Consider the following 25593-nt stretch of genomic DNA (forward strand, 5'->3'; position numbering starts at 1 on the left):
TCGGTGTTTAACTTCCACTTATTGGGGAAAGCTAGAGGGAGTTTTTGAAACAATGTGCAAGGAGTTAGGCGTTCTCCTCCGGTATACTGAACCTGAGGAGCCCGGCCAGCTGGCAGCTGGCGAGGGAAGCTGGCTGTTAACGCAGCGGGGGCAGGCTTGTCCGAAAATGTCAGAGCAGGTTATATTTTGGTGAACTGAGCAGATATTCGAGACTTACATTCTTGCCTAAAAATATTACAAAATCACTTGCCATTTAAAGTGTAATGTAACAAAAATAATTTGCCACTCTTCACCGCCATTGTCATTCTGCCTGAACGCCTGGTTGGGACTCGCAATAAATTATGGGATATGGGGCGCCGTGAAGGATACACCGGACCCATCCTTCAAGTCTGGGGAAAAGGAGGACGCATTTGGAAGCCACATGTGAAGGAGTCTTCGATTTCAGACAGGCCACGCTATGATGCAATTAGCCTACAAATCCATACTTCGAAGGATGCAGACGCTGAATTTGGACACAACTAGAGTTGAAACATGATTTTTAAAAACTCATAAAATAAACCCTAGCAAAGTAAATTATTATTACTATTAAGATCTATGAGGATTTCTATGACATCAGATTTGTGATCTAGTTTATCTTGTTTATGATCTGTGGTCCAACTCTTCAGCTTTCATTTCTTCCCCAGGAGTCTACGCCTTTGGCCTCTTCACGGTTGACATCTTCGTCAATGCAGGGCAGGCAGTGACAGGGAACTTGGCGCCGTACTTCCTGACTGTGTGCAAGCCAAACTACACAGCACTTGGGTGTCAACAGGCGCTGCGCTACATCAGCCACCAAGAGGCCTGCACAGGGAATCAAGACGATGTCCTGAAAGCCCGCAAGACCTTTCCCTCAAAGGAGGCTGCTCTCAGCATCTACGCTGCTCTCTATCTGGCTGTGAGTTTATCTTTCTGATCTGTGGACCAGATTAATCTTACAAGCACTCCGATCAGTTTAGCAGTGTATCTACACTGTTTTCTGAAGGCTGCTGGTTCAGTTTTTCATTCTGTTAGCTGTATTTTTGATTGCTCTGTGAAGGGCCCTCCAGTCATGTATGCATGGCTTTGGACTGCCAGTTACTCCCTGAATCGAGTGGAGAGCAGATTGCCTTTTTTATCTAGGTCATTTAATAAAGAATGCCATGCTGTGTGTGTGTATAAAGCTCATATATATATATATATATATATATATATATATATATATATATATATATATATATATATATATATCTAGATATATATATATATATACACACACACACACACACACACACACACACACACATATATGAAAATAAAAGATATGGCTCTCGAACCACAACAAATTAAAGGGAAGCAATGCATAGGATAACTTAAAATAGGATTTATTTAACAAAAATCATAACTTCAGTTTTATGAAGCAACACAATTGGTGAAGCTATGACCCACAGGTGACAAACTCCAGGCCTGGAGGGCCACTGTCCTGCAACTTTTAGATGTACCTCTGCACCACACCACATATTCAGGTGTGGTGTACCACACCTGAATAGAATAATTAGGTCATTAACAAGGCTCTGGAAAACTTATCTACACAAGAAGGATGTCATTAAGCCATTTCATTCCAGTGTTTTAAAAACTAAAAACTGCAGGGCAGTGGCCCTTGAGGACTGGACTTTGACACCCCTTCTATAAATGAAACAGCAGGACAAATCTACTGTAAATGCAGCATTGGGAGACTGCAGTCCTGTGCTGGAGAGCCTGATAGAGGCTGCTGTAGGACTGTTGGAGTGGAGACTGTTGATACAACAATGTTGAAAGAACTTAAGGTTACCAGTCAGAAAATCTAAGCTGAAGGTTATGGCTGGTTCTGGTTTGACTATGTTTGAGAGGTTTCACAGATTGATTCTAGGTGTTACTCAGGGAGACTTGAAGAGAAGGTAAACACAAGCAGTAGTTCACACTGAAAGCTAATCAGAAGTTCACAAGGAGGACTTAGCGTTGCCACATGGGTTAACACTCAGGCAAAAAGCTCCTTGTATCCAGAGTATGATGAGGCTCGAGGAGTTGCAGTGTGCAGCCACACCTGAGAGGAATCAGCCCTTAATCCTGCAACTGGCTCACCCTGACGCCCTCTGAAGGCTACCTGGTGTAAGTGTAGCGCCACAGAGAAACACTCCACTTGTCCGGAGTGTGAGTGGAATTAGAAGTTAAGACCTGCAGTTCTAGATCTGCTCATATTAAGACTTCGTGTGAACTTAACCTTCAGTTTAATGCATCAAGCAACATTATCTATGACATTATAATTCATGATCTATAATGAATTATCTATTATCTATGATAAACTCATTCATCATGTTGACATATATGTTTTACCAGTAAAACATGCTAATGAAGATTAAAAATCAGACTAAATGTGAAAGATTTAGTATATTTTTGTGTTGATGGAGATTTTTTTAATCTCCAAAGCAAACATTTTACCACACAGCAAAAATAATTTCTGCAAATTATAATATAAACTGCCAATCAATCTTGTAGAGGTCTGCTGTGACCATCAGGGTTATATTGCCACCCAGTCTGCAGGCTGCAGCCAGGGGCTTGTCTCTAGAACAGGAAGACAAGCCCTGAGGATGATCATCTGAACCTGGGCTCCTGCAGTCCCTACGGTTCCTTTGCTGGAACTGTAGGGTGTAGCAGAAAGAGAGAGATGCTCACTGTTTCAGAAATCCTCCTTTAGGCATCCATTTGTGTCTGCTAAACTTTTGTTCAGAGGTTCCTGCTCAGACTGCTCTACCACCAGACCAGGCAGTGAGATACAAGGTCACATCACAGATTACCATGACAATACAGAGAATGACATGACTTTTAGTGTACTGTGATATGTACTTTAATTTCTCAATTAGTTAATATAGATGGATGCTGAAGCAGTAAAAACATTTTCAGTCACTTTTCTGTTCATTTCCTGCAGCAGCAGTGATAAGGATGTGTGTGCCTTCGATACACTCTGTCATATTTGGCAGGTCTGGGAAATGACAGCTTAAAAGGTGACTGACCCCTGTCTGAGACTGTGCACAATGTCTGTTTTAATTGAATCTTATTTCAAACAGGCCTATGTAACTTCAGAGGATTTAACATCACCCAGCAGAATGTAATCCTGTGTAAGTCTAATCTATCCAATAGGTTTGTGCCTCAATAAAACGTGTCATGAGTGGAAAGAGGCATTAGTGCAGCGGCTTCTCATTCATCAACACAGTGCTGCCTTTCTGCATCGCCAATGTCATCCAGGAAGCAGGTTTCTGTAGAATCTCAGACCTTCTTAAAGAAATCCAAGCAGGCTGTCTTCACAGAAGCTGTTAGTTATATAATTGAAGTTTGATTGCATGTATATACAGTTGTGGTCAAAAGTGTACATACACTTGTAAAAAATCATAATGTTATGGCTGTCTTGAGTCTTCAATAAGTTCTACAACTCTTATTTTTCTGTGATAGAGTGATCGGAACACATACATGTTTGTCACAAAAAACAGTCATAAAGTTTGGTTCTTTCATAAATTTATTATGGGTCTGCTGAAAATGTCACCAAATCTGCTGGGTCAAAAATATACATACAGCAACATTAGTATTTGGTTACATGTCCCTTGGCCATTTTCACGGCAACTAGGCGCTTTTGGTAGCCATCCACAAGGTCCTGGCAAGCTTCAGGTCGAATGTTTGACCACTCTTCTTGACAGAATTGGTGCAGTTCAGCTAAATGTGATGGTTTTCTTGCATGAACCTGTTTCTTTAGCACTGTCCACATGTTCTCAATGGGGTTTAAGTCAGGACTTTGGGAAGGCCATTCTAAAACCTTAATTCTAGCCTGGTTTAGCCATTCCTTTACCACTTTTGATGTGTGTTTTGGGTCATTGTCTTGTTGGAACACCCAACTACGCCCAAGACCCAACCTTCGGGCTGATGGTTTTAAGTTTTCCTGCAGAATTTGGAGGTAATCCTCCTTCTTCATTATCCCATTTACTTTCTGCAAAGAACCAGTTCCACTGGCAGCAAAACATCCCCAGAGCATAATACTACCACCACCATGCTTGACAGTAGGCATGGTGTTCCTGGGATTAAAGGCCTCACCTTTTCTCCTCCAAACATATTGCTGGGTGTTGTGGCCAAACAGCTCAATTTTTGTTTCGTCTGACCAGAGAACTTTCCTCCAGAAGGTTTTATCTTTGTCCATGTGATCAGCAGCAAACTTCAGCCGAGTCTTAAGGTGCCTTTTCTGGAGCAAGGGCTTCTTTCTTGCACGGCAGCCTCTCAGTCCATGGCGATGTAAAACACGCTTGACTGTGGAGACTGACACCTGTGTTCCATCAGCTTCCAAATCCTTGCAGACCTGCTTCTTGGTGATTCTTGGTTGACTCTTGACCATCCTGACCAATCTCCTCTCGGCAGCATGTGATAGCTTGCGTTTTCTTCCTGATCGTGGCAGTGACACAACTGTTCCATGCACTTTATACTTGCGTATAATTGTCTGCACAGTTGCTCTTGGGACCTGTAGCTGCTTTGAAATGGCTCCAAGTGACTTCCCTGACTTGTTCAAGTCAATAATTCGCTTTTTCAGATCCACACTGAGTTCCTTTGACTTTCCCATTGTAGCTTTTGTAGCTGAGTCTAATCACTGGGTCAAATGAGCCCTATTTAAATGGGCTCATGAGAAGTCAACAGCTGTAGTCAATCAGAATCACTTAGAAGAAGTGAAGAGGCCATGACATGAAGCTAATTTGATTGACACAACTCGCTACATCACCAAAATTGACATATTTTGTTGCTGTATGTATATTTTTGACCCAGCAGATTTGGTGACATTTTCAGCAGACCCATAATAAATTTATGAAAGAACCAAACTTTATGACTGTTTTTTGTGACAAACATGTATGTGTTCCGATCACTCTATCACATAAAAATAAGAGTTGTAGAACTTATTGGAAACTCAAGACAGCCATAACATTATGATTTTTTACAAGTGTATGTACACTTTTGACCACAACTGTACCTAGCTGACTTAAACAGATTGTTCACAAAAATCGCTTTGTGGAGTAGACCCTTCTACTCCCTGTGTGTATTTACATCTCTTCAGAGACCTTTAAACTGTCCGAGTGATGTTTCAAAGAATGCTTTCTATTAATTCATTCTAGGACATCTTATGTCCTTTTATGATGAACATAGAAAATGTAATTCCTAAGAAAAGGAAGAATATTATGTCAAGGCAACAAACAAATATTTTTAACACAATACCAATATTTTATGCCATACATAAACATAGAGATAACTGCTGATTGACAGTTAATCTTCAAGAGGTATTGGGACAATAAGCTGGCTGTTCAGAGTGCAGTGGCCAAAAGAAACAACCCAAGATCTAACCAGCTGTGGCTCATAGTACAGCTGGAGAACTGATAGCTGGATACAAAGAAGTACAGAGTTCGGGGGCTGAGCTGGACTCGATGTCTCCAGACCCATCAAAGGAGCCTATACAGGGTCATGTCCAAATTGCAGAGCTCGTAGACCGAGAAGAGGAGTTCAGAAAGTCATGACAAGCTCTGTAGATTGTGTTAATAGAATAGAATAGAATAGAATTCAACTTTATTGTCGTTGCACTGTCACAAGTACAAGCAACGAAATCTAGTTTGCGTCTATCCAGAAATGCTATACAGGATACAAATATTTATTTACAGGTGTACAAGACTAAATATAAATATAAATATGGGAGCTATATGCACAGATTATACAGAATATACAAGAACGTTAGGAAATGGATTATATATATGTATTAGTAGGTTTATAATACAAGATAAATAATGGCAGATAAGATTTACAGATTGCATATGTGTGTGAGAAAAATAGTCTGTGGTGTGTGTGTGCGTGTGTGTGTGTGAGGATAGTCCATTTGTTATAGTTGTATGGGAGGATAGGGGAGTACAGTCCTTATAGTTTATGTTTTATGCCACTGATGCAAGGATCTAAGAAGCAGTGGACAAAGCCAGAAGGCCACAGAAACCCACGAAGAAGCACTTGTGACCCTTAAAGAGCATGAACTGATTAAGGCGCTTTGGAGGACATCTAGGAGGCTGCGGACACCCATGAAGAAGAACCAACTAATGGAGTTTGAAGGTCTGCTGAATGGTTGCTGACCTTTATCTATCACTTGTGATAGATTAATGACGCAATGACGAAGCTGTCATTGTGGCTCTGGAGTTTGATGAAGACAGTTCTCTGGATGCAGACCAGCTGACCTTTTTGGCACTCGTTAAGGGAACAGCAACTGGAATCAGAAAAGGAACTTCTTAGGCCCCCTTTTGGAAAATTCTAAAAACAAGAAATTAACATAGAGGCACAACGTCCTCGGCCCCCTCGTCAGAAAGCAGGAAGCTTAAAAAGAGGCAGACTTGTCAATGCCCCCTTGATGAAGAGCTCAGGAACAAGAACACAAAGGGAATCCTCTGGAGGCAGAGACATTCCTGGTCCCAACAGCACAGATATCAGTTGTTAGGGAATTTGTTTTATTAAAAGTTTATTACACTTCACTAATCCTACTACTGCACTGTTGTCCTCACCTCAAACTTCAAAAGCATTTAAACCTTTTTTTAGGTTCAACATATACTTTACATATGCACCACTGCTACAAAACCAGCATTGCTGTAAATGTCACAGCAATAACTCATTAAAGCTTTTGAATTTCATGCTGCACTGTGCAGAACCTCAGTGCAGACACCTCATCATGCTGGATACTTGAAATGGTTGACAGTGCTAGGTTATTGGTTCTGTTCATTTATTCATTCAGCTTGTTGTTTACCAATTGTAGGAGCTCATGCTCACAGTCTAAGAGCAAACAACCTCCTAGCCTAATAGCCATGTGACAGAGGCTGCAGCCTCAGCTTTCTCCTGATCCCTCTAGGTCAGGGGTCACCAACACGGTGCCCGCGGGAACCGAGGGGACCTTGTCAGTCGCCGGTGGTGCAAGTTCTAAAAATAGCCATTGTCATTAGGGAGCACTCCCAAAGAAATTATTTTATTTAATCTATTTACGTTGAATTAATAACATTTGTTTATACTTAGATTTTTTAAAAGTAAATTATAATTTTTTAAATAAATTGCTTTATGCCTAAAACTCTTTTCTATAGTAAAAGTTCAGAACTGCGCAGTCGCCTGCAGGATTTTATCGGAGGGCAGCAGCGCTTGTAGCTGTACGGCTGCACACACTCTGCCTACCTTCAGATTTTACTTGAAGTAAAAAAAAAAAGAATAATTTCTTAAATTTTTATCATCGAACCCTCTTTACAATTAACAAAATTGTGGAGAAAAAATAAGATCCTCTGCGTCAAAACATCTTGTGTAGCGCACGTCTGATTCTGTGGGGTTGCGTACACCAAAGCTCAAATCTTATTGGTCAGTTTGCTTTTTTGTATTTGGCAGCTTGGCGTTTTTTCTATAAGCTAAAAATGAATGAGCAGAGTTTGAACCTCCGGTAGTTCTAAGAGCGGTTTGGATCCGGCGAGCTTTTACCATGTTCTGGCGGTCGCCTGTTTATGAGCTTCTTTTGATTCCCGAACTGGAGAGCTGATAGATGACATCTGCCGCTCTTCCTGAGCGTCGCGCTAAAACTGGATTAAACAATTTAATCTAGTCGAAACGTTCCCCAATTAAGCAAACATTGTTGCTTCACCTCCTCCTTTGGACTTCTGACACCACCTGAACCGGGGAATCTACATCCTCCTCTTTCCGTGGATCTCACGGTAGGCTTTGATTCCATGTCTTTATGATTTAGCATAGTTTGTGTAAAAAAGCAAACAAAAAAAAAAAAAGGGCGCGCTGTTTCGTGGTTTAGGATTATGCGGCTTTTGTGCGACGCGCACATGATGCGCGTTGGAGAGTTGGTTGTGCTCTTGCAGGTCAGGTGCAGTGATAGTTTTGTACCTTCCGATCTGTCAGACATTTTTTTTTTGACATCTGCTGGTGTCAGCCAACAGGTGACCCGTCAGCTTTTAAGTTCGCAAAACCACAAAAAAAACCCCTAATAAACCGACGACCCGCCAGAACCGCGCACACTGTAAAGCTGACAGAAAAATCAAACTGACCAATAAGATTTAGGCTTTGGCTGCCCTTTGACACCCAGAGACTCACACTGATGTGCGCTACATACAATATGTGAAGACCGAGGTGAAGATGATTTTATTCTACTTTATATATATATATATATATATATATATATATATATATATATATATATATATATATATATATATATATATATATATATATATATATATATATATATATATATATATATATATATATATAGATGCTGTATATGCCAACATTAATGTGCTTATAATATTACCCTTAAATATATAAATATTTCAGAACAGATTTGGATTTTGAGCTTTTTTGATCAGTATGCATCCTACTATATGATTCGAAGTAGTAAACAGATATGACAATGTATAACATCCAATGAACCTTGTAAACATTAGTACTTCATCAAGAGGTTTACAGTTGCAACACATTAAAGGCAGCATTATGTAAAACAATAGCTTCAGAGCTCTAACAGTGTATGAATGTCCTATCAAAGAACATATGTTAAATAATCTCTGCATGCATTGTTTATCTGTTTTACATCTCTCAATCTGTAGTTATGGTTAGTATCATCAAGGAGTGGCAGACTGAATTCTGCTCTGACTTAGACTAGGTTACAAGTTTGTCAGTCAAAACCTTGAAAGATTTGTTCCTTTTTGGGCTGGTAGTAAGCATAGTGATGTAATTATCTATTATTTATGTTTTCATTCAGACATTTCTGGAAAAAAACTAAGCTATATGCTTTTGAAAAATATGGAAGAGTTCAAAGAGGAGATAAGAAGTGGGTCACTGGATTGCTTTAGGTAATGTTAAAGAAAGAAATAGTACTAAGTTAGCTTAATTTGGAAAAAGCTTGGCTCTCTATTTCTTCCTATTTCCCGGGTCCATCCAGCGAGGAGTGTGTGCCAATCAGGAGCAACATGCGTGATGACGTCACAGAGTTACAGCGTTTAATCTCACAACAAGCAACGTATGAGTTAACAAGAAAACTGCAGAGTTACAGAGACATACATTCATTACCTGAGACAAAAGAATTAAAACAAAGACAGAGACAGAGAAAGAAAAAGCAAAGACATGTCTTTGGAGAAGGCTGATGCCAAAAAACGGCAGAAAATAACAGCGATCTCAATTATTATTATCGTGTTCAATCTCTTTATAGTGGAGGCGTTTCTCTCCTTGTTAATGTATTCATTAAGGCGTACCCCTGGTTCGACCAACCAGGAGCTCCCCTGGACACTCAGAGGAACTTAGACCTTCCCTTAATTTCACGCCAGAGATCAAAGGCCATTTGGTCTCTAGAAGAACAATGGAGCAAGCAGCTGCATCCTAGTCTTCTGGCTCTAACAGATACCTGTGAAATTCGGAGTGCCTCCTGGCCAAATTAAGTAATTTAGTTTAAGGAAAGATTATCTTCACAAACCTAATTCTGGTCTACTGCATTCAGCATTTTCCAAAGATTTAAGTCCTTGCTTTATCACATAAAATCCTGAACAGTTTTCTAATACTAAACAACACATTTTCATTGAAACAATTTCCATTTGGTTCAGATATTATCATAGACAGTACAATTTTCAAATACATTCAGCATTCACCCTTCTAAACTTAGATAATGCACTTTAATTATAAACTTGCTATTAATACTTAGAAAACTGTTAGTGATCTCAACATTCTATGTTGCATTTTAGTTTAAACCCTGCCAGATGTGGTTCTAAAAAACCTTTGATGTTCTGTGAACCCAATCGGCTTCTGCCCTGCACTAGATGCTAATTTCGTGGCTTCCTGAGCCCTGATAACAATACTAAAAGATCTCCTTTGATCTGCATCTAGTTCCTGACCTTCGACATTTACCCTGCTGGGTAATTTAACTGTAAATTCTTCACACAATTTCTGTTTAAAACAAATAAATTCATACAACATAGAATGTTCAAGATACCTTTTACACATGACATAAAATTAACTGTTTAAAGCATTAGAAATAATCATTTTTCTTAACAGTAACATGGACTGTTACCATGACATCTGCGTTCTAGATTATCATTTGTTTGGAATGTATTCCGTAATAATGCAAATATTACGGAATCATAACCTATGATTGGTGTATATACAGCAGTATTGAATAAATGTTACTATTACTTAGGCCTGTCCCGATAAAAGATAAATCAATTAATCATACCATAAATTAAAACTATCGACGTCATTTTAATTATCGGCATTATCATCTCTTCTGGCCTTTTTCTCTTTCTGTTGATGACACTGAATGAAAAAAGGCTCAACTCCACTGCTCTCCACTGACCCTCCCTTCCTCATTTCCTCATGTAACAGAGAGAAAAGTGTGTATAAGTGTGTATGTGAATTTTGCTCAAAATAATAATAATAATAGTGTATATGTGTTTGGAATGGGATTTTCAATTTATGTGTTTGGAGCCACCTAGTGGTGTGATGAGTGACTGCACGCAACGGGTCCTTCAGGCGCTCTCTCGGCTTCCCCCAGGTGCGAGAGAGGCAGCTCTTTGCTAATTTTTTTTACTTAGGGTCATATTTTTCTAGTTCAACAATTAACAAAATACTGAGAGATTATTTAATATTTAGAAATATAATTTATAAAGTTTTCTCGTGGTTGGACTGGAAAAATATGACCCTATGGGTGAGAGCAGCACCAGTTGGTGTTTATGGCTGACAACCGGTCACAACGCTAACTGCGTCTTTTGGTTTTTTTTCAGCTGTGGACCAGTTGTGCGGAGTCACATTGTTTCTGTTCATAACACATTAGGTGACAACCAACAAGAAGGTTACACTCAGTGTAATGTCCAGTTCACACTACACCATCTTAGAGCTGTCGGCCGATTGTCGGCTCATTTTCAAAACCTGAGAGATCACACATTAGCCGACAGAAATCCTAGATATAACGGTTCCATCGGGTTCCATCGTGCAGTGTGGTGTCCAACAATGGACACAAAATAATGGCTACAAGTCCAGATAACTCATTTTAAAACCAGGCATTAATCAATGCTTTACTACAATCTACCTGCAGTGCATGTGGCTCTAGTGTCAGCGTAACGTTCTGACTGAATGAAAATCATTAGAACCTATTTATGTCACGTTAACAAAGAACAGCTGAAACGTTACCGGGTTCATCAACTGTGTAGCAATTTAGCTCCAACTCCTCCCCTCATCATTTCTGTATTCTTCGCACAAAATGTTTTATAAACATTAATGTTGTTTCCACTTATCATCTCCAGTGTTTGCTGGACTTCAGGTTGCTCCAAAGTGTCAGCTGTTTGGGATTCCCCTCTGTAATTTTCCCTCAAAAAGCACTGATTGGCTACCTGTCACATTCAACACGCTGTGTTAACGCTCCCAGTGGGGAAAACCCCTGAAATAGATCTACCGTAACACACCACACACTGCAGGATGATCGGTTATGAAATCACAAGCGACAATCTTAGAACAATTGTCGTAAGGGTAAAATGTAGGTGTGAACTAAGTGTAGTGTGAACTATTGCATCAGGTAGTCGATGTTCCATCTTCTCTATTTACATCTAATAATTACTGAAGGCAATATGGGATACAGACTTCATAATCTGCACTTTTTTGGTTGAATGCAGTATTTATTTACACTTTAGTGTTTTTATTCAAGTACATTTTTGTTAATGAAGACTTAGAATCCATTTTATTTTTGTTTTTGGTTGTTTTGTTTATTTTATCAGTTCCAGTGTTAAGTGTTCTTTTGAAAATCAAGTGTGTCTATTTTTGGTAGGAAATCACATGCATTATTATGTCATTTCCATTAAATCAGTGTAAAAAGGTCTTCTAACAATATTATCATTTATCGCAATAGTTTTTGAGACAATTAATCGCTCAGCAAAATTTGTTATCGTGACAGGCCTACTATTACTGAAAAGTAATTTAATTAACGCGGTTCACTATACAACATATTATATTGATTAATTCCACTCAGACTGATGAGCCTGTATCTAATAATTATGCTGATTTTCTGCTTACAACTGACAAACAGGCACTGTAAGTAGTTTGTTTGCCATACAGGCAGACAAGCCACGTCTGTCTGCCTGTATGGATCAATCTGAATAAAAATAACAGGATGAAGGGGTTAGGAAAGAAAAAATAGAGATGATTTAAATCTTGAAGGAAATGTTGAGCTCAAATCACAAATTATAAACTATATCCTTAGAGGCTATCTACTGCTTCAATACAAGAGATAAGTCATTAGAGCCAAAGACACACCATATGTGTCTCCCTGCCTCACTTTCTCTCTGGAGTTTTAACCCTACTGGCACTAAATCAAGGCCAGACTTGTTATTAACATGCATGTGTGCCATAGTTTCACAGTTTTGTTCAAGAAAAAGCTCTAATTCTGAATCTGCCTCAGTGATGACAGAGGGCTTTGAGACTTGGAAGTGTGTAAAATCGCTGCATCTAACAACTGCACAGATTCATAACTTAACATGTTCTAAGTATAATTCAGCTGCAATGAAGCCACCATGTTGTATGGTTTCTGTTTCTTTTTAAGTTGGTCAGGATATTTTATATTTTCTTCTCCTTTGTGTGAGTTTTTATTAGACTCTTTAGAATGTTTGCTCTTGGTTTAACTTTCTTCTTGAATTTATCTCCTAACCTCAGTTTTGCAGATTTCAGCTCTTCTTTCACCTTTTAATTTTAGGTTCTTTATCAGTTTTTTCTCTACTTCTGGTCTGGTGAAAGGTCTTAACAATTTCCAGGTGAGGGTGAGGGGCGGGGCCTTGTCACAGCCAACTCTACTACCTCCAACAAACTACTCCTATTAACATTTCACATATAATAGTCATGTTTATCTGTGTATCCATGTCACTAACACAACAATCCACAACAACAAAACCTACATTTCCACCTGACCAGTAGCACCTTGAGCTCCCACAGTCATGTCACAGCGGCCTGTCCTTCTAACTGCCTAACCAGAATCTAACTTTACTCCCCCGAGCCTCCGGATGTTGAATTGGTGGTTTTGATGCACTAACGGCTGAGATCATAAACAGAATCATCTGAATAGGGCTGTCATCTCACCCAGTCATGTGTTTCTCCTGGTAGATGTATGTGACCTGCACAGTCCAGGCCAAGGGGACGCGCCTGGCCAAGCCCGTCATGTCTCTGGGGTTCATGTGTCTCGCCTTCCTCACTGGTCTGAACCGTGTGGCGGAATACCGCAACCACTGGTCGGATGTCATCGCAGGTTTTATCATTGGCATGGCCATTGCCACCTTCCTGGTGAGAATCACACATTTTTGTCACTATGGAAACATTTCTGTTTAGGAGAAGCAAAGTCCTGTCCTGGCACCATTTGAATAGTCCAACCTTCACAGTGTTGTTTTAGAAATATGACACAGAACAGTAAGTCATTGTACTAGGATACAGAAACACAGTCATTCTGTTGAGTTCCTGTCTTCCCAGCAGAAAAGAAACTGTCCTCATCATCCTGACAGTGGATGGGGGAGAGGAGACAATCCATTGTCTCCACACAACACCAGAACCAGCGAAGTGTTTCTTAATGTTATTATTAGAGGACCAGAATATGGGTTGTGAGGAGATGGGACTGTGGTTCAGCTTTGTCATTATTCATATTTTAATCCTCATAGATCAGTATTTCTCAGTTCTGGTCCTCATAGACTGCAGGTTTTTGGTGTTTCCTTTCTGCCACACACCTAACTTGAATTACTGGTTGATTAACAGGCTTCTGCAGCTCTGAATGGCTGCAGAGGAGGCCATGCAATCATTTCAATTAGCTGATCTGGAACAGAGACACATCTCAGACATGCGGGACAGTAATTCCTGTCACAGACAGTTAGTCAAGTTAACCAAATACTTTAATATTTGTAGTACTGTGAAAAAGGACTCCCCCTGTCATTGATATAGGTAAAAAAAAGATTTTATTAGGGAGATTATTTATAATTCTTAATATCTTTGATAGCTCTATTCTTAATATCAGACAAAATTACCTTGAATAAATACAAACAAGTAAACATAAGTACTTTAATGATCACAAAAGAAAATTAAATGTTGTTGCATCTCATGATCCAGTTTTCCTCAGAGCTGGTGTTGAGATGGCTGTGGGCAGGAAGGGTCTCCGGTAGCAGTCTGTATTACAGCAACTCTGAAAAAGCCCTGACTGAAGATACTGTTTTTCTATGACATATGTCATCCATAGAACATAACCTTTACTCCTACTCTGTGCTGTAGCAAAGTGAAACCTCTGAATCAGCAGCTTCATGGTGTCTGCACCTACGTTTCCAAGTGGAAATTGTAGCTTGAACCTCATAGACATTTTTTCCCTAACCCGGGAGGAGCTCCACTCCTCCCAACAGTAGCACCATGAGGACGCAGCCGGCTCAGAGTGCCCTTTGCTTTTCTGCTGTGTTTTTGTTAATCATTGTACCATTGTTGTTTCTGCAGGTGGTGTGTGTCGTTCATAACTTCAAAGGCAAGCTGCTGCTGAATGACGACTCTCCTGCTGAGCTGCAGCCCAACGCGGCCATGCTGAACATGGGCCACCTGGACAGTCCTCTGGAGAAGTACATCGCTTCCCAGGTTGGTGAGCATTTCACACATCAGGTTTGGCAGAATTGAACTTCCTCTTTCATCCTATAAGGATATCAGGAAGGAGATCTAGATGCTTTTTTATTTAAATGTTTAAATTAATTAGCGAAACATGAAGCACATTTGAAGACAATTTGCAGAGATTATTTGTCATTTTGGGAACATGTGGATTTTTCTCTTTGTGATGCCTCAAATGCACGTTGCTACTGCAGGAGACAGATGACGAAGATGAGGAGTCTTGCTATATTAAGGAATGCCTCCATGTTTTCCTGCGCTGGCTCCGGGGCCTCAGCTGGTTTCAGCACCTCAGAAATAAAAGGCAAAAGAGCTTTGATTTGGTTTGGAAGATGATCTCTAGACAAATCTGCTTCCTCCTCTTTCCTATTGTCTGTATTTGCTTCTGCTGCTTGGTTACCCCCATTAACCAGCCACCAGAGGTTGGTGTGAACCAGAGGTTTACCTTTAGTGGTTGGTTGATCAACCACTAAAGATAAACCAACTTTAAATCCTTTCCATCTCACTGAAGCATTGAACTTTGATCTGTACTGTATTGAACTCTTGTACCCTAAAAGTAACCAATTTACTGGAGCCATTTTCTGTAGCCATCTTGCTTGAAACGGTCACTGGAACAGCTTATGATAACATTTTCAATGTGAATATTCAGTGAGAAATCACAGTCCTCTCACTAAATCAATGACAAATGATTTTGTCATTTTCCAATTCAGTTTATAATTCAGTTTTTTCAGAGTTTTAATGCAGGTTACATGGATCATCCACTTTAAACTGCCATCTTGATTCTGTGCTCCATAGTGCCCCAAAAAGTCATATTTGAATATTTTAATGATTGCCCTTGTGATTCATGCGGCCCCTGCTACCACACAGGTCTTAGATAACTTTCTGACCACCAACAGCTGGCATGATTAATGCAGTGAATCTATTAAAAACATGCAACTGGAGAAGAAAACCCAGGTCTTTGCTTCCAGGCCGCCTGTGGTTTAGTTTTGGTCGTGTTGAGTGGGAGTCACTCTGTTCTCCACTTGTTATAAATTCTCAAAGTAAAACCTGCCATGAAGTTTGCTGGGTGGTTCCTCTGGCTGAAAGTTTGCTGTTATGATCATAATGATGAGGTTGATGATGATGATTATGATGATGTGTTTTTCTTCCTCCTCTGGGTGGAGCTATGTTTCTGCTCTGCTGCTACATGTTTTCCATTGTTTGTGTTCATTAAAAGTAGATCAGAAATTAACATTAAGACAGTTAAGTTTTTACATTTGTTACCTGATTAACAATCATTTAGGCAACAAATTTCAGATTTTTACTTGTTAAAATTGTAGAGTTTCGAGCTGACTAAGTCGGACTGAAAACATGACATCAGAAGATTGCAAGTCACTGATTGGCTAAGGGGAGGAGTCACATCACTTCTCCACTGGCATCCTTTTTTTGCCTCTCTTCTCTTTAGAAATATCTACAGACTGAGCAGACTAACACATTTTGGTTGTGTTGTATTTGATCAGACTCTGGTCTACTATGTGATCCCAGTAGAAAAAAAGTTTGCTACAAATAGTTTGGAAATCAAATTTTTACACCTCTAGAGAAGACTTTAAAAGCAACTCTCATACAGAAAAATCTAAAAATCCAGAGAACCTACTGGATATGAAAGCAGGAAATCCCAGAAGATGACTTGTCCGGGAAACAATGTTAAGCAAAACTATAAGTGACATACTGTACATGTTAAGGAAATAAATAAATCTGACCTAAGATGAACAAATCAAAAGGCATTTTGATTATTATTTTAAGAAATTAAGCAAAGAAAATTAGCAATGACTCCACTGGGTAGTCCAGGAAAGTAGAAAAAGAAGAAAGTACATTGCTTTTAATATTTAAAAAAAACGTACACCAACCCTGGGATACACCAGCCCTCTGACAAAGAGGTTTCAGTTTAATTCACAGCTCTGGTATTTGCACCTACAAACTGTGACCCTGGACGGTTCAATCCCAGTTCAGAAATACCATTTATTATGTGTTTCTAGCGAGCTGCCTCCAACATGAAGGGTGCTTCATAGATAAAATTGTTTGATTGCTCGATTGATTTAAATAAAACAAAGTTTTACTATAACATATATGCCATATTTTCAGTGGTTAACCAGTTTAACTGGCCTTTATAAAGTCTGTATGTTAGAAGAAAGGTAAACAGTCGGTAACAAGCTGTTTATAAACCAAATGTTTCAAACCAGATATTTCTTCGATGCAAAGTTGAATCAGATGAAGGAACTAAGCATCAGGAACCATTCTCATTTTACTTTGACACACTGCTACTAGTGCAGTGTTTTGAATATCTTATAATTCACTTCATTTTATTTTCATAAAAATCTGAGTAGTCCTACTTGTGTTTTCCCCTGAGTTCCACACCAAACACAAAGACAAAATGTCCCATAGTGAGCACCTGCTAGGGTTTAGATGTAAATGCGTCTGTAAGAATCCAGAAACTCAGCAGGCATAGATAAAAGAACAGGGCTAATGAGATGCTTCATCTTACATGAATAGAGGAAGAAAATCTTTCAAAAACATCAGTGTTTCCTGTAAAAATTAACATAGGTCTAGAATCAGAGGCAGATTCATCCAGTCTGACCACAGTATGATAAAAACAAACACAAGAGCTCACATTTACTGTCAGACTAAACCTTTTTCATTATTCCACATCTTTGGTCTGTGGCCCAGTGGGACTTTTCCCGACTTAGAAAATATATTTCTAAATTATTTAAAAGTAAAATAATTTCACGAGCTATTTATCACTTGTAGTGATAGAAAGCTGCAGAATCACTTGTGTAAAGCTGCCACAGCATCAGATTTGACCTGTGATCTAACTAAACTGAGATCACTCAAAAAGCTATGTTTAGTTTTTCATCTCTAGCTAATCTACTATTTATTTATGTCCTCTAAACACTGTTTGAACCATTAGTTTTCATCTTAGAATATATGCACACTTCCAGTTCACAGATTATCTAATTATAAATGGTTTATAATGTTGCGCTGGAAACAAGGTGCAAGAATACTCTATATTACCATATAGAGTCATATTAAATATTAAACCACAAATATGAAAAATAAAATTTTAAAGCTATTAACTTTAGCAATATCTGACTTCTGTGCATGTTGGATAATGGATGGATGATTACAACTGTCAGATCAGACTTTACTCTCTTGGTTAGTTTTTCTACTGTTTCCTTGAATCTTAGTGATCTATTCATCATCTTTAAATATCTAGATGTATTTGGAGGATCTCTGGATTTACAGCTGACTTTTCTCATCTTGTTTTTTTACTCCAAAGGAAAATTAAACTTTAGCATGTATCAAATATACAGCATATATCTGATGACTGTTTTCCTGCAGAGTGTGTCCTCAGTGGCCTGACAAGGAGCAGAACATTTCACGCTTACGTCGGCTATGAGGGGCTTGGAGGAAAATTGCATGATCTAAAAATAGCAGAGCCTAAAGATAACTGAGAGCTAAACAGGCCACAGTGAACAAAATGCCACGGCATGAGGAACCCTTAAGTCATCTAGTATGAACATGTTAAAACAGGGAACTCAAATATAAATACTGAAGGTCATGAAGACACTTTTCAAACAGTCAGAGGTCCATTTATTATGAACGGTCAGCCCACAAATTTCTTTCTACACAAAACAATAAATATATGGAAAGAAAATGGAATTTTAAACTACTGCTAAATTTACATAAACAAGGAACTCCTGCAAAAAATAAAAACAAATGTGACGAGGGGGTTTAAAAAACATTTTATATAAAAATGGCAAAAGATAAGGGCAAAAAAGGAGGTGGGCTGTGGAATGCAATCTAGGATGTCATGATTGGTGAGTGATGGTTGGACCCAAATGCAGAACAGCAGGGGTGTGGAGTATGTGAAGACATTAATTGAACATAAAGAATAAAATTTACAAAGACCTGAGGGAACCAGGGCAGAACACAAACCATAACCAGCAAGGACACATGAGGAGAACATGATGTCAAGTGGGGAAGGCATGCTGTTGGCTGGCATCCACAAGGCAAACAATCCAGGAGCACCGCTCATTTTTGTTTTTGCTGTACTCCAAAGAGTGAAGCAATGAAAGACTGACACCCATTACAAGAGAACTTTTAAAGGGTGTGAGGAACACACTCAGTGCCTCACTGCTGTCACTTTCCCCACTAAGCCAGAGAATTGCTTTTTGCTCCTCTGAGTTCTTAAGAAAAGCTACTGAATGTTGCCTGTGCTTGTGTGCAGAAGTTGTTCAGATTAGGCTGTCTGAATGTGTTCTGGAAGGGTTGCCAAGTAGGGCTTCTGTTGTGCTGTTGAGGCCCTTTAATCTGCAACAATGGTGTTACCGTAATGGGATTGTTTCAGAGGAGTGGCCTCTCAGTGGTTGTTCCTGGATTTTTCCTATGTGCACAAAGTGGTTTAAAAATGTCCTGGGTTCCAGGGGACTTTGGGCCTGAGGTCCATGACCACGCTGATAGTCGCTGTTGCTTATCAGACATTCAGGGTTATGATATTAAGAGGAAGAGCATGGCGGAACTATCAGCCGGTCACCAGACAATGACATGTATCTGCTGGAAGTGGCTGCTGAAGAAACAAACTACACCCTATGGACTGGTGAGGGTTTATTGGGAATCGTGGTAGAGGAACCTTTTCTTTAGATCTTCATCTCACTCCCCCTGGAGGATTTCTGTCCTGAACGCGTCCTGGAGCTACAGAGAAATATATGCAAGTTCAAGAACTTCAGGAGAAATTCTTTACTTTCCTGGAGGAAGGAAGCTGAAGAAGAAGGCCTCCGGGGATTGGCTGCTCCCAGGGACTTTGAACAGGAGACAGATACCGAGTGGTCAGAAGAACTGTGACTTTGTGGTTGGGCTAAACCTCAGGACAGGGAGACATTTTGAGGTTATAGTGAAAAACTTTTATTTGACCAATCTGTTTGACAACTTAGAGCAGGTGGGCCTCATTCCAGGCTTTGCTTGCTTTGAGGGGTTGAATTGAGACTATTGTCAGGTTGTAGAGGGAGTGCTGAAAGACTTCTCAATCTGGACATCATGTCCTTGTTCAAGCAGACCACCAAACTTCTCTTAAAAAGCTTTCTGTGGTTGAACCTGCTGAACCTTGTTGGATGTGTGTTGTAAGTAGCTAGGAATCATCTTGCTTGCTTAGGTGTCATTCAAATGCTGTCTCAAAGAGTTTTCATTTACTGGTAATATTGGGAATTCTCTCTAAGGGCCGGCACATTTCCTGCCTCTTTACTCAGGCCCCACAGCCAAAAACTACGTTGGAGATGGTTAAACTCTTTTCTGCTGCATGTCTGGCATTGAAGTGTTTCTGTGCAAGGACGTTGCTATCTTCAAATAAATTTCTCGAGTTTTGAACTTGGTGTGCTGTGGAAAGAATTTCCTATTAAAACTCTTTGAATAAAAATCTATTTTATCAACTTTGAAATTTTTTGACATGTTTCCCTCTTATTGCTGTTTGGCATTGCATTCCTTTTCCCTCTGTATGTCTAAGTTTGGTGCCGTTGAGAACAGACTTCAGTGATGTGTAGACTGAAAACTGAGTTTTCCTTCAAACTCTGATTTAAAGGGTAACTCTTTCTTTCAAATATTGATTTTGCTCTTCTACCTGTTTTCTAGAATCACATCGCCTTCGCTGAGGTCACATGATGTGGAATCAGCTGTATGGCAGACCCATTGGACATCCACACTCTTTACCGTCCAGTCTTATTAGCCGGAGTGCAGCAGTAAACCATACTGTGTGTGCGTGTGTGTGGGCGTGTACGTGTGGGCGTGTGTTTGTCTGTATGTTGTTGATCTATGTTGTCTCTATCAGGCTCCTATTGTCATCCACAGTTTACTGAACTCAAAAGGGGCAAAAAATGTTGAGTCAGTAACTCGGTGTGACAGGCTGCTTCTGCTATCCTCCATCTATGCACTTATTCTGAGTTTTTATCAGACTCTTTCCTCCCAAATAGGGAATTTTAGTTCTAAAGGCTTCAACAAACAGAAGAATTGAACATGTTCACATAGAGTAAAACAGTGTTGTTGCAAAACAGTCATAGCATAGAAAAGCACTCCCATTTTAAATTTTGAGAGTTTTATATGTTAAAAGAAAAAATAAAACGTCTTTTTAAATGTGCAATATTAGCACATTTTCCATATGAGCTGGTAAAGACCGGATCAGTTCTGCTTTATGCCAAACTAATAGCACAGTTTACACTTTCTGTTTGAGTTGCTGACATGACAGCAAAAAAAAATTTATCTGAACAGCAAATTGACAGATGGGATTTTTACACTCTTGGTAAACGTATTAAACTCAGACCTGAAAAAGAAACCAAATGTATGTAAAAAGTTTAATGTCCGAAAACAATACAAATTTAACAGAAGTTGTCTTTCACAGGACAACACCTCTGCTGTGAATGACTGAAGTTAGAGAAAGGTTTTTACTGCTGTGAATCACTTACTTCAGTTTTATTAAGGACTTTAGAACCAAAACCAGAAGGATTTAGAAACTTCAAAGTCAAAAAGATCCATTGAAAACAGCAAATATTTGCGGGTATGAATGGATAATGTGTACACTAAATGCTGGGTCTGTATTGTAACAAAACTGTTAAGAACTTTATCAGCCGCACAAGACAATCATCTTGTCGTTCCTTCAGTTCATCCTGTTGTTTCAGTCAGGAACAGCACATCCAACAGGACAAATCCTTCTGTTTCTCCAGTGAAAATATTCATTTGTCCTCCGTGTATTTATGTGTTTTTGAGATCACCATCAGCAGCATGCTCCACCAGATATTTTTCCTGGGGTCTGTTTACATAAAAGAGAGAGGTTACATTTATAAAAAAAATTATATTAGAGATGAAGTATTAAAATAACACATTCAACCTTCCAGCATTTTAAAGAAAAATACAAACATTAGTTTAAGATAGGGGAACATTTTAGATTCCCCTCACTAGGTCAGTAGATTTTTTTTTCTTTTATATATAAAAATAAACTATTCAAAATGACATATCAGTAACATACCTGATCATGATGCAGCAGAGAACTGTGAATTACTCACAGCTGATCTAAATTCACCCACAATATTCAAATTGGAATCACATTAAAAACAACACACACTGCTTAAGGATTTCTCAGCCTTCATGTTTTATAAATTCCCCCTCACTGCTCAAATAACCTGGGCTGTATTGGTTCATCAAAAGGCTTGGTTTGGTACATAATTGGGTTTTAGCCTGTCAGTTATGATGTTGTTGGTACACTTCAATCAACAAAAATTAATAAATCTTTTTTTTAAATTATAATTTGTTTTTAATAAGATCCTGCCAATTTTTTAGAATAAAACACTTAAATGACTTTGGAGGGGCTTTGATATAAAGACAATCCAGTCTGCCAACACTGGACACAGATTGGACACCGCTGGCGGCTGGCTGGACGTCGGCCGATTTTCTCCAATACTAGTTGTGTTTACATTCAGATTGACTTGTTTCAAGTGAGAGCAGAGTCATCTATTCTGCTTTTTAAAGTCACATTTTAAAGGTGGATTATAGAACGTTGCTTTGTGCTTTTATTTCCACATATAAACTTTCTGCATGTGTTCAGATTTGAAACACGCCGTTCGGTTCAGTTCCTGGAACATTCCTCCTACAAACAGCAGGATTCCTGCTGACCTGTCAAGATAAACAAATCTTGTAAGCTGGTTTGTTTGCTAAGAATTTGTGAAAAAGTAATTGTTCATAAGCAACTCACTCAATGAGCAGCACTATTCTGGGAATGGTTATACAGCCATTTTAAAAGCCTTTAACAGCTATTTACACATTGACATAAGATTGATATGCAGTCTTTACAGATCATTGCTCATAAGGCAACCTTCTGCCTGCTATTATTATTTTTTGATAAAACCTAAATTCTTATGGCCAGTAATCCATAACTAAGGAGGAAACTGAAAAGGTTTGTGTTTCGGACTGCTGTCACTGTGTGTGTGTTTGCTCTCCTCACAAAAGTTTTAAAAAGAACAAAATGGATCCATGAGAGTCTGAAATATAATATCAATAAACCAATATAGTTTTTATTATCTTGAGTGAGACTTCGTTTCAACACCTAACGTCACGACTTGATGAAATAATGAAATAATGATGGCTTTGTTTTCAATCGCCTCTTGACCTAATGTGTTAGCGATGGCAATCACCTTTGTTATGCTGAAAGTTTGACTTGTTCATACCTTAAAAACAGCAGATGTTTTGGTTTGGTAGATTTTTATTTTTTTTTATCTGGAAGGAAACCTGTTGGGTTCAAATACAATGTCATATGGTGCAGGAAGGCGAACATTGAGAAGATAAAAAGTGGTTTTCTTTATGTTTTGAAAGCTTGATGAAAAAACCTCAACAGTCCAAATAAAATGAAATTTATTACACAATAAAAAAAAGAAAACAATCTGATGTTGATGTTAGTGGTCCATAATGTAAATTAACTTATGTTAATTAAATATGTTTTATTTTATACTCTTTTTCTGTTGAATGAGTTATGTAATGTATTAATTTGTGGAGGACATGATAAAAGAGACAATTATTCTCAGGACTTTGAGACCAAACCAGTGACTGAAGGAAAACCCAACTATCCATCCAGCTGCTTCTGTGAGTGGAGGCTGGATGTAGAGCAGGCTGGACAGACACACCCAGACACTGCAGGAAAGCTAATGTCAAATTTTACTTCTCTGTGTCGTGTTTTCACTTCCATTCATCCTCTGTGTCATGTTGTAGCAGTAGCAGTCTTTCATCAGAGGATAGGAAGGAATGAAAAGCGATAACCCCCCAACACACACACTCAGATGTCTATTTTTGTACGGACGACTGAAGCAATTGTGGTCGGAGTGCAGGCAGTGGCATGCCAACAGCAGGAGCTCTCACTGCTGATCATGTTGAAACGAACATCATACTCCATCACCTGACTCAGTTAGTAAAGCTGATCAAACATAAAGTATATCCTAAAAGTCAATAATATTCTTGTTCAATTAAAAAAAAAATTGTAAAGATGTTTATGTTAACACATTACTGCTGTCTATTTTCCTAAGACTGTGCACTGTGTGACTGTTTCTTCTGGTGGAAACTGTTATTGTTTTCCTCACGTCAGTTCATGTTGATCACACTCACAGATATGTTTCATACTTTGTTGTGTGAATATTGATTGTCATGTTTAGTGAGAACTTTTACTGAGTTTTATTCTATTCCTGTTGCTCTACTAGATCCTTACATTTTATTGACTTGGTTTCTACTATTTCCCACAATCCTTGTGCTGTATAAGATATATAATATATAAAATATTTATTTCCTTTTGTCACAGGTGTGGCTGCTCCTTTGCTGACATATTTAATTGTGTTTTTCCATTTCATTTTCTTATTTGTCTGTGTTCAGTTTAACTTGTGACCTTTTACACTGCAGAAAAGTATCTATCAGAAACTTTGAATAAAAAATATTTAAATCCTCCAAAACTTGTCCTGTGTCACTTTTTAAAGACAACACTAACATATTGTTTTCTATATTTATATCCATACATGACATGTAAATCACATGCTAAATACACGGTAAAATGTAAAAGTAAAGTGTACTCAAAAAGAAAAGTGACCTGAACTCATTCCAGCTTATTCTGTTGACTATACTAACTTAAACTTAGCAAAGACAACTTTCTACTGAGGCAAGTAATCAAACTCATCAGCAGCAAGTAACCCGAACTTGGAGTTATGAGTGAGCAAAACGCATCTGCATAACCAGCAAAAAACTCGGCATCATTCGGCAGCTCTCGTTGAACGCACATGCGCATTGGACACTGACGAGTGACGACGTGTTTGAAAGAAGCTCCAAACTGTCAACAATACGGCGGTTGCTGCAGCTAAGTTTTGTCACGGTAAGTCCCACTGTTTTTTAGCAAACTTATATTCGTTATCTCGGCCGTATAATTCATCCGTAAGTCCAGGTTTTGAGGTTAACTTTATGTGTAATGATTTAGCGATGCCTGGGACTAACGTTAGTCGAAAATATCATGTTTATTTAGTGGCAACAAGATGGAGCGGCAGTGCAAAAAAGCTGTCCGGGGCGCAAAACAAAAAAAGGAAAAGGGATAAGGATAAAGATGGCGGGTTAAAAAGCCGCTGTACTGTTATAGAAGGCTTATGATGAGTAGACTGCCATAGGTTGGGCAGCTGTAAACTGTAGGAGAAGCAGCCATGATGAAGAAGTGTAGGGTCACCAGATTTGGGTTTCTGAAAAGGAGGACACTTCTTTTTTTGTTGGCGGGGGGGTAGAATCGGCGGACACACACGCGCCAACGGGGGGTGGAGATGGGGGGGTGGGGGGGAACATGTGTGTACATGTGCTACCGATTTCTTTGCCATACAAAGAAACCTGGAATGGAGTAGTGGAACGGAGTGGCAATGTAATCACAATGCACTGTAAGCTATGTAATGTGTTTTGAGGCAGTTGACCAAAATCCCTAACGATTTTTAAATTCCCCCCAGACATTTTTTTAGGTCTGAAAAGTAGGACATGTCCGGGAAAAAGAGGACGTCTGGTCACCCTAAAGAAGTGTTATGTTGATATGTAATTGTGGTGTTGCTTCTATTGTTGTTAGGACTGCGAAGACCCAGACGTGTCTCACACCCCCATTGGGATCCTGACCATCATTCCTGAGGACAGGCTGGCCTCCACTGACTCACTGCACCTCCAGTCTTCAAGTACTGCCATCATTTTGGAAGGAAGTCTTGTCATGAATGATCTTGGGAATCTTCCACATGCCATGTGTTTGCTCTTTGGACTTATTTATTCTCTGAATTTGGAGTACCCTCAACAACT

At 39.1% G+C, this 25593-nt stretch overlaps 1 protein-coding gene across 4 annotated transcripts in view; it reads left to right on the top strand.

The window, feature by feature from the left end:
• Nucleotides 1-24422, top strand: part of LOC122824305 (phospholipid phosphatase-related protein type 5-like) — a 45535-nt gene extending 21113 nt beyond the window's left edge. For 2 of the 4 annotated variants that reach the window (XM_044104742.1, XM_044104744.1), the window contains 4 exons: nucleotides 684-934; nucleotides 13213-13389; nucleotides 14572-14710; nucleotides 20389-24422. In XM_044104742.1, the coding sequence (XP_043960677.1) occupies nucleotides 684-934; nucleotides 13213-13389; nucleotides 14572-14710; nucleotides 20389-20408 (587 nt within the window). In that variant the 3' untranslated portion in view covers nucleotides 20409-24422. The remainder of the gene's footprint in view (nucleotides 1-683; nucleotides 935-13212; nucleotides 13390-14571; nucleotides 14711-20388) is intronic. The other 2 variants (XM_044104741.1, XM_044104743.1) reach the window with 1 other exon arrangement.
• The last annotated feature ends 1171 nt before the right edge of the window (nucleotides 24423-25593 follow it).

Source organism: Gambusia affinis, linkage group LG21 (assembly GCF_019740435.1).
Source record: "Gambusia affinis linkage group LG21, SWU_Gaff_1.0, whole genome shotgun sequence".
In the NCBI taxonomy this organism is placed as follows: Eukaryota; Metazoa; Chordata; class Actinopteri; order Cyprinodontiformes; family Poeciliidae; genus Gambusia; species Gambusia affinis.